The 10824-nt window shown below is 30.7% G+C and overlaps 1 protein-coding gene across 1 annotated transcript; it reads right to left on the bottom strand.

Annotated features, from left to right (window-relative positions):
- Positions 1 to 701: 701 nt before the first annotated feature.
- On the bottom strand, positions 702 to 2527 carry LOC123908429 (ethylene-responsive transcription factor CRF2-like). The gene has a single exon (XM_045959059.1). It carries the CDS (start codon positions 1948 to 1950, stop codon positions 1015 to 1017), a length of 936 nt encoding a protein of 311 aa, XP_045815015.1. The 5' UTR covers positions 1951 to 2527; the 3' UTR covers positions 702 to 1014.
- Positions 2528 to 10824: the final 8297 nt, after the last annotated feature.

The following is a 10824-nucleotide window of genomic DNA, read 5'->3' as shown; positions in this document are numbered from 1 at the left end:
ACCAGACTAATTAAGTCTTTAAAATATGAGAGCTAAATACATCAACACTTACTTTTTTTTTTCTTTTTTGTTGTATTTAATATTCAATGTAGTATCGAAGTTTAGAAATAGTTAATTTATGGTAGATTTTATAGGTAGTGAAGGGATATAAAATTGAATGCATGCATCTTGTTGTTGACTTGGGTTGGGACTTGAGCACGGTTTGCTTCTTTACTTAATTAAAAAGAAGACTCGGTGGGCATCAGAAAACAATGGCAAAATACAATAAAATGCACTTAAACAAGATATTTTTATAATTATTATAAGGAAAATGCTAACTAGTGCCCCTAGGGCACTGGTTAAGGAGCTAAATAAGGTATGAATGTATTGGAAATTGTGTAATCTACTTTTTATAAGTATAAAAAATGCTCTTTTCAATGCAAAAATTACTTCTTTTGGTATCCTTAACTAGTGCCCCGGGGCACCGGTTAGCATGACCCTTATTATAATTATACTCCCTCCGTCTCAAAACTTTAGTCTTTTTGGAGTTTTGCACGAAAATTAAGAAACGATAAGTAAAGTCATTTTTACCTTTATTTTGTTAAGAGAAAATATATTTAATTAATGTTTTTACAAATGATAAAGTATCACTAAATGTGCATTAATTTTTTAAAAGGACTAAAATTTTGAAACAAAATTAAAAAAACTAAAAAGACTAAAGATTTGGGACGGAAAAAATAACAATTAATTAATTAATTAAACATTAAGCAAAACTCTTACAATCGTTCAATCCTTCAAATAACTGAACAATCGTTTCTAGTACTAATGTACTACTACTGCTCACTCACTATTACATCAACAAATACCACACTAACAATGAAAATAATAAAGATTAATTAGTACTAATAAATATACTTAATACAATAGTTATTTCTCGCCGATACAAAATTTTTGCCTCTTAAGAAGGCAACACAAGAACGAGAATCCTAATACTTATAGTTAATCATAGTAATTATAACTAATTAATCCATATAATTAAAGAGCAAGAAGAGCATCTGAACCAAACAAATCATCAATATCTTGAAAAAAGTCACCATCCTTATGTGTATGCAAACTTTCCAACCCGAAATCGAAATACTCCGAACAATCCATATCGGCGTAGAAGATATTCTCCGGCAAAGTGTTGAAGCTGTTAAATGCATCATTTGCCGGTGAAGAATCCTGAAAATCGAATAATATATCACTTGGAATTGAAAATAGTGACTCAGATTCAGCTACTTCTTCTGAAGATGAACAAGGATGAAGAACTGATTTAGGAGAAAACAAACTCTTATTGTTGTTATGTGATTGAGATTGTGACTGTGACTGTGATTGTGATTGGGATTCTTCTTCGCCGGAAATGTAACCGGAGTTTGTTACCGGTAACGGTAACAGCTGAGGAGGTTGTTCATTATCCGGTGATGATAACTGACAAGTGGATGGTGGAGTTATAAAATTAGTTAGCGCGTCTGGTCCACGCAACTTAATAGCCGCGTTATCGTACACAATAGCAGCTTCTTCAGCAGTTTCAAACGTACCAAGCCACACGCGCACTCCACGCGACGGGTCTCTTATCTCCGCCGCCCATTTTCCCCACGGCCGTTGTCTAACTCCTCTGTATTTCTTCCCGGTGTAAACCTGTCGACTCACCGGAGCTCTTGCTTTTCCTCCTCCACCGTTTGTCCTGTTTCTCTTCCTCGAAACACCTCCACCACCACTGCTCCGGCGGCTATTATTCTCACTGACGCATGGCTCTATAATAATCTCGTTAACAAACTTCTTAAGTCGGTTAGGCTTGAAACGTTCTTCTTCGTCGCTGGAACAATCTGTAGCGTCTTTGTCTGTGACGGTTATTCTAACTATTTTCGGAAATGGTTCTTTTGGAGTGTTTTCTTTGGTAAGGTTGAGTCGGTGAGTGTGTTTCTTAGTCATTTTTGAGTGAGAGAGAAACAATAACTATAGAAATGAGAAATCCTGAAAGAAAGAAAAGTGGATAGAAAATAAAAAGAAAGAGAAAGAGAGAAAAATGTGGAATAGAGGAAGCAAATATAAGTTGGGTGGGTGAGTGGGTGTGGATGAGAGTGAAGAGGTGGTGTGAGTAGCAGAGAGGGGACAGAATGTACGAATAAAAGTGAGTGAGACTTGTGAACTGTGTGGGGGCAAATTAAAAGCTTAGCGAAACTTCATACATAGATGAACAAATATTTGAAAATAATAATAATAATAATAATAATAATAGTAATAAATTAAACAGTGTGTTTAATAGTGAAAATGTGTCTTTTTCCGAAAATGAAAAAAACTATGAAGTTGTGGGGTGATGTGATGTGCTGTGGTCTTACTGGCACTGGAAAAATCACCGTACTTTTGTTTCTTTGAATGGATTATGAAATGAAATATGGTAAAAAAATAACGGCAATACGGATAATTTCAGTAAAATCACAGAGAGTGTAGTGTACACTAACTCAAATGGGTAAATATGAAATGGGTGATGTGAGTGAGAATGAAGATGACTGTAATGAATGAGATAAGAACAAGGAGTAGTGGTGTGTGGTGTGTGGTGTGTGGTGTTATAGTGTTTTTATACATAGAACTGACCAATTCTGACCAATCACGGAATACGGTTTAATAAATTATTACTGAGATTAATATTTTTAATTAGTACTGGAGTACTAGTAGTACAAGAGAATAGAGGTTGGACAAACTGACTTTTTTTTAATCATAATCGATAATACCACGGTCGGTATAAGTTGTTAAAATTTTGGAAATTAGAAAGAAAGAAAGTAAAATTGAATCAGTGTAAGAAATTTTGTCTTAGGTTGATTTTTATTTAGAAAACTGTAGCCTCATTTTGTTATATTTGAAGTATGTTATGTATTAGGTGTGAATATATGCACTTTAAAAAATAAAATTTCTAATCAATAAACTACTTCAAAGAAATTAACAAGTAAGAAATCTAAAAAACAATAAAACCAACCCAAACAAACCACAAACCAAAAATGCAAAACAAAATTGTAACCAACAACAACATAAGAAAAAAAGAATATCTAAGTGGATAGTGATAGTGTGATACCCTTGATAAAAAATGTTGGTAAAAAATATCTAAATCATGCTAATTGAAAAGTGTTTACTCACTCCAATTGCAAATAAATAAAAAATTGGTAAAAAAAACTCATGATTTAACATCTCTAAATTGAATAATTTGCTTTTAAATGTAAAATAAGTAAATTTTGTTATTGATTAACAAATTAAATATAAATATTATAAATGCACTATAATAAATAATAACTTTGTTAAAATAAAAACTTTTTATTCTTCCCGCTTCAAAATAGAGTCGGACCCAATTTTTTACTAAGAGTTTTCTTCTTCTTGCTTCAAAAGGGGTGGTTTTGGTTGTTCTTTGATCTGAATTATCCTCTATGCATTTTTTTTACCTCGATTTTAATCTAAATAAGTGGTTCTCACATAAATTAATATTTTATTGTTTTATTTTGTAATTTCTTCATCTCGGTGTGTCCCGTCTTTGTGCGGTGTTCGTTTGGATTTTAGTCCTGGTGTGATGTTCATTTGGTTCAGATTGAATGATCAACTACTGATTTAAACAATGACAAGCTCATAACGATGCACATCCAGGGACAATATTACTTCAGTTACTTTTATTCTATCACATTATTTGTAGGTTTGAGTATACCATTTGATACTATTAACTTGAATATTGTGAGTTTGTTCACAAATTCATTCTTTCATTTTTTAGCGATATTGAAATTTTGCTTGTATTTGATGTACTTTTTAAATTTGAATGAATGAATATTTTATTTTAAACCAAAATAAAATTGTTAAAATAACATCTCTTAATTTTTTATTTTTTCAATTTATAAATTATTTATTTTAGAGATCCAAATTTCATTTATCTAAAATTTGATACGTACAAAACAAAACAATTTATCATAGAATTTTCTTAAAAGGAAAATTTAAAAAATAAATTAGTGATACAGGCATGTGGTCGGAGAGTGGGATCCGCATGTAGGGGCAAATAAAAAAGGGACACGTGGGAAGGACGCACGCAATCCAGTCACGTGTGGTGAGATACGTGGAATGGGATAGGACCTCCTTTGACTGAAAATATCAAAGTAACTAAAGTCGAAGCATTACTAGTTTTAATAACGCATTAGTTAATTAATTAAGTTAAAATTCAATGTCCATTTAAATAACAACCGTTAACGGTGTGACTCATGCTATATATATGTAACCGTGCATGTATGTCCTTTTTTAAGTTTTTGGGAGTATTTAAATTTTAAAGTTTAAACCTTTAAAAGCACCTAATGGCTGGAGGACAATACCCGTTACAGTCTATAGTACTTTCCTTAATGGAAAGTGATTAGGCAAAGGCTTTAGTATAAACAAAAAAGATTAGGTAAAAATGGCTGGAACCACTTGATGTCAGAACTGACCCCCGAACCAGATTCAACTGTGGTGAAAAGCCGAAAAAAAAAGATTAGGTAAAAATAATACTTCTTCTGGTTATAAGACAAAGTTGAGTAAAGATAAATCGATACTTCTAATTCAATTTTTAAATTATATGATTAATTTTTGTTAACTTAAATTATTCTTATATATAATAAAAAAAAGTATTTCATTTATGTTATTCATATTTTTTGAAAGATAAGTGTAGCTAAAATGGTAGTTATCGATGACATTATTTGAGTGGTTAGAGTTCGAACCCCAAATTTTATATTTTCGCTGCATTTAAATATATGTGAGAGTCTGGCTACTAAACTACATGATAAAAGAAATAAATAGAAAAAAAAGTAAATAGAACAGAACGACCTAAATTACAAATCAATACTATCGTACTACTTAATTTAGGCATAAACAAATATTAGTAGAACTAACAATTTTATTTTATTTTTTTTGAAATGTGTAGAACTAACCATTAGGAATAAGAGAAAGATGACAACAAATTCAAAAGAAAAAAACGCACACACAAATGAGAATGAAAAATAGAGAAATCAGGGATGAATAGACAATAATTAATTACAGTTATGACTTAATCATCAAGCTTCAATGGTGGATATTGTGAAGGACTAGACCAGGAGTACTGTATATATTTATGATCTTCAAGGGTAATGCCTTGATCAAAGCAAGCTTCAATGGCTTCAAGAATATTCATTTTAATGAATGTATCTAGTATATCTATAGATTTGGATTCTCTAATGTTACAGTTTTTTAAATTTCATATATTTAGGCAAAAACTCTAGGGTATTTAGGTCTTTATAACATACATAATGCACCTAGATATGAAATATTTTATATCTCTTAGTTTATTTTTAGTTGAATGTAGGTGAATTTAGGGAAAACAAATTTAAAGAATCCAAATCCAGTATCTAGTACTACTAATATTTCATTTATGCTTCTATTCTCATAAAAATTGATGGTAGATAAATGAGAATCAATATCCTCTCATTTTTTCTTTTTTTTTTTAACGAGCCAAAATAATACTCCCTCCGTCCCAAAATATAATAAAAAATGAGTCAAAAAAACATGATGTGTTGTATTTGGTTAAAGATTTGGACCAAATATATTCATTTTTGTTGACTAATTTTTGCTTATATTTTGGGATGGAGGGAGTATATATTAACAAAAAAGCCTCCTCAGCACAAGATGTGTCAAGATAAATTACCAGAGCTTACAAAAAGTCACAAAAAACTACAAACAATCATACAAGGCCCAAACACAGTAAATGACTAGACCACCAACTATTGTAGTTTGAAACTAAAGTAACACTCGTCATCTTCAACCACTTATAGGAAAAAACTTGATCTTGTCCAACAACTGATGAACCTCTTATTACTAGTATAGTTTTGAATTAGTTTTAAATATATATTAAATAGTTGGACCATCAAATATTAGTAATGATAAAAATGAAAATGATAAAAAATGGAGAGATATTGTAACTTGCAGTTAAATTAGTTTTTGTCTTTATCAATTTTTCTTATGAATTAGTCGTTTTTAGTCGCTATTTTAAATTAGTCGTTGATTACGTGTCACCTAAATTGTGTAATGTTATCGTCCACTAACACCTAACATTCCACATAATGCATACTTAATACAGTAAAAATTAACCGATATTCTAAAGATGAGTTGAAATTCTCTCTATTTTTCTCTCTCTATTATTACTGTTTTAAATAGTTTTCGAATCTTTTTGTAAAAAAAAAGTTTCAAATCTATATTAAATAGTTGAGTCAATCAAATATCACATTATTGTATTTATATTTTTAAAATATTAGTAACATCAAATTAAAAATGATAAAAAATTGGAAGGATCTTGTGATTCTATAAAGACACTAGCAGCACATATATGACAAAAATTAGAAACAAACACTACTAGCTCTAGCTGGACTAATTTTCTAAGAATACGACATGACCGTATATCTAAACCTGTTAGTCACTGACAAATTGCTGTATCATACTAGTACTCACGTTCCTTTGTTTTTAATTATCGATATTCTAAATAAACATTTTAAATTCAAGGTATAGTATTGCCGTTGGTATAATAGACATTAGACATAGTGTGAGTATATACACCAAACAGAGCACAAGTCAATGATCATCGTCTTCTATGCCTTGAGCCACAAAAATACAGAAGAAGAAAAAGAAGAAGAAGCTTTGGTACTTGTCCTTCTTTTGAATGAAGATCAACCGCACTTATATGTTTCTTTTGAATATAATGGAAGTCAATAAGCGTTGTGACCAAGAAGAGCAGAATTGCTTTGTTTCAAGTTATCATTCATTGCATTATCATTCTGTCTCTAATCAAACAAATATTAATAGTATCCACGATGGAACTCTCCAAGTTTGAGTATTTAATTGGGTCTCATCTTTATACATTATTCATTTATTATTTTTTAATAATAATATCTAATAAGTATTTAATCCCTTCAACCAGCACTTCTTAAAAGTTCTAAATTTGTCCCATAATAACTCTATATTTCAACAATAATTTTACATCTTTATAAATATGTACCACAAAAATATATTATAATGAGGAGATAATGTGTCATATTTGAGAAGCCGTACCTATTAGGTACTAAATCAGTATTGCTCCAATGGTAGTACTCAATAGGTAGTATCATTGGAGATGTTCTAATACTCTTTCACTCTCAAATTTAATAAGTACCTTGAATTTTGAAAAGTTTTTTTTTTTTTTTAAACTTGATATCCGATCCTAGGACCAACTAATTCAAGGGGATCAATCCCACCACTCATTTGCGGGGGGTCCTATTTAAAGCCAAAGTTTTTTTTTTTCTTTATGGACTTAGCCCACCGAAATTGGCACTAGGGAGAATCAAACCTAAGACCTTGAGAGGAGTATACTCCAAGGATATCCAAGCCAACACCATTAGACCAACCTCAATAGCTTATTTTGAAAAGATTTTTATAAAATGGAACAAATTTTTTTTGCAAAAAAGTCTTATATACACTGGGACGGCGAGAGTATATTTTAATGATATCAATTAGGATGAGGGAATTGTGTATTTTCTTGCTTATATTCCTAAAAGAATCTACACATGGTTTTAAAAATTTCAGACAAAAAAAAAAGAATGTTTTCTTTCTTTTATAAAAAAAACCCTACTGTTTCTTTGAAAAAGTTCCTAATAGAATTTGGTTTTTCTTTAGGATTTGGACCATGCTTAAGGATTAATGTTAGTTTCGATATACAGTTTATTTACAGCTTATATCATAAGCCTTTATTGTGATAAGTGCTTATGTATAAATTTACAAAAATTATTTTTATTACAAATCGTTTTATAAGCTATATTTGCAAAACTTATGAAAAAAAAATTATGAATATTGTAATAAGTTTTTCTAAAGGAATATTATCGTTATAAGTTGTTTTCATAAATTCTTCTAAATAGTGTCACAAAACTTATACCAATGAATAAATTCAAATAAATCAATCCAAGGCTAATGCTACGTTCACCATGGACAAGTGATTACCGAATATCAATTTTACGAAATTCACTGTTGGATTGAAAGTTTATATCGTATAGATCATCCATAAATTTTTTAATTTTTTTTTTAAATTATTTGATATGTTATTGAGACACATCAAGATTTACGTTATTTAATAAACCGTTAATCTTGATGTGTCTCAATAACATATCAAATGATTTTCAATTTTTCTAAATTTTTCTATGGATGATCTATGTGATATAAATTTTCAATCCAACTGTGGATTTTATAAAATTCGTATTCGTTATAATGTTATTCATGACTGGTCCACCATGTTATAATGTTATAATGTTAAAATTTACCATCAATCCAAATTGACAATAAAATTATGAGAAAAGTTGCATATTGTTTTAGAATAAATGTTAAGAATAGTTTTTACACAACACTCACGGTTTAATTAATAGAAACATTTGTAAGGATCATACAAAGTCAAAAGTAAATAGTGCTATAGAGTATAGACCGAAAGTCGAAATAAAAATGCTAAAAGAAGGGGTAATCGGACCGAGCGAGATAAACAGATACCACATTGTCAGGATGAACGAATTCATCACCATACACTACATGCTCTTAAAGCTAATAAGGTTGTCCATTTCTTAACAAAAGTGATCACATTTATAACTAGTTTCCACATCTTTATATTGATATTCCCACATGTATTACCATGTAAACTTATTTATGTAAAAAAAAACCCTCGACTAACATATTGTTCTTCCTGTACATATAAAAATATCCTCCCACATTATTTAGTAACCAAGGCTGCTTTCATTATTTGAGTTGGAACAAAAACTAAACAGAAAACCATAATCTCGGCGAATCTTTCACAAAATTAAGATTCGTACGGCGTATGTACAAAGAAAATGTTGGGTTTTTCACATAGAAAGAAGATATTATGTGGGAACCCATGAACCTTAGTAAGATCCAGCAATGCATTCATTATATCGAGATGTTTGTAACTTTGTATATTGGAAGGAAAATGCCATTTTGCTAATTGCTCCAAAAAAAAATTAAAAAACCATTCTTTTCTCCTTCAATAGTGTACTAATCTTTTACTAGTAAAAGGAAGGTTGAATTGCTCCTAGGCCTTCATTCTCTGTTTAATAATAATAATATTAAACAGAGAATATTGATTTAAATATTGAGGCATAAGTGATTAGTGTCAGATTTATGAAATTTAATTAAGTTTGGAGGTTAATTTATGAAAGGTTTTGCCATTGGGGTAAGAGTAGGAACATGTGGTGCAGGAAGTGAATGGAGCGGCATAAGTTGTCCATTAGTGAGGCTAATAAATTTTGCAGGAACATGTGCACCTTCACTGCTACTATGTGGTACTAGCAGCCCAAGACCGCATCAAGTGGCACCACATTGTAAGCACCGTTTGGTCCTGCTCTTGTTCTTCTTATACCCAATATTGGGGCTACTTCAATTTGCATCTATCATCTAGACTAGAGAGACAAATAAATGTGTTCATATCCTTGCTTAGTGTACTCATTCTCTCTTTTAGATATTTCTATGGTTGTTTATGTTTCTCCCTATTTATATTTTTTTTGTTGGATCTCGAACTGAGTTTCTCGAGGTTGTAGAATAAGTCTTCAACCAAGTAACATCTCAGGACATAGGCTTTTTTCGTATTTATATTTTCTTTTAATATTTGATGTTGAATATTCTAATTCCCAACTTTTAAGTTAATAAAGTCCGGCCTCCTATAAAAAAATCAATTAATTCTTCATATTATTTATTAGTTACACAAAAATATATAAAATACTCTCTCTGTCCCATTTTATAAGATCTATTTTGACTAAATACACTATTCATATATCTTGTTTTGAATGTATTTTTCTAAAAGTATATAAATGTAAGTATTAGTATCATAAAAACTTGTTTGATTTGTTTCAATGAATATTTTCAAAATATCAAATTTCTATTATCTTTACTAATATATAATTAAAAATATTTGTAATCAAAATTATGTATTGACATATGTACAGTGGTCAATAAGTTCTTATATTTTGGGACGGATCGAGTAATTAGGAATAGTCCATTTGGTCTAGATCATGAGCTAATGTTATTCTCTAATACACGCGATAATTAATTGAAAATAATAATGAAAATAATATATAACGTTCTCACACCAAAATAGTTAAATACAAATCTATGTTTCTTTTTCTTTACAAAAGATGTGCTTTTCGGACTGGGTTGCGGCCCATATCACTAGCCCAATCTATTAGGGCTCAATTCTCTCAACGCTCGCTCAACACAATATAAGCTAGGGAATATTCCATGCACTTCGCCTCATTGGATCATGCCACATACGTTGAGGATATCATCATTTGATCAACTCTAAACCATTCCCCGCATTTTGCGTTGGATCAAACAAAGACGGTTAGGATGATTCTGTCTATATAAGTGTGACCTTGTGTCACTTTTAATATACGGTTCATTCTCTACTTACATTTTCTCAAACTTTAGTAGTATACCGACTTGAATGTTTGAAAGCTAACATATTTTTTTTGTCAAGTAGTCTGGTGGCTAGAAAATCTGTCAAATGACCGATTATCCCAAAACCTTAAGGTGTTAGGATAGAGCCATATCAATGGTTTTATATTATTTCTAACACGCCCCCTCACGCAAGAGCCTACTTGGGCTTGAAGCGTGGATAATGCATAGGCCCACCTACCATATGCTTAAATTCCACTTTTTAATTAGAAAGTGAGGGGAGCGGGGATCGAACTCTAGACCACTTAGTCATAGAGGCTCTGATACCATGTTCAAATGACCGATTATCCCAAAACCTTAAGG

The sequence above is a fragment of the Trifolium pratense genome, linkage group LG2 (assembly GCF_020283565.1).
Source record: "Trifolium pratense cultivar HEN17-A07 linkage group LG2, ARS_RC_1.1, whole genome shotgun sequence".
NCBI lineage: Eukaryota > Viridiplantae > Streptophyta > Magnoliopsida > Fabales > Fabaceae > Trifolium > Trifolium pratense.
The sequence above is the reverse complement of the archived record's forward strand: the minus strand, read 5'-3'. Positions and strand labels throughout refer to the sequence as shown.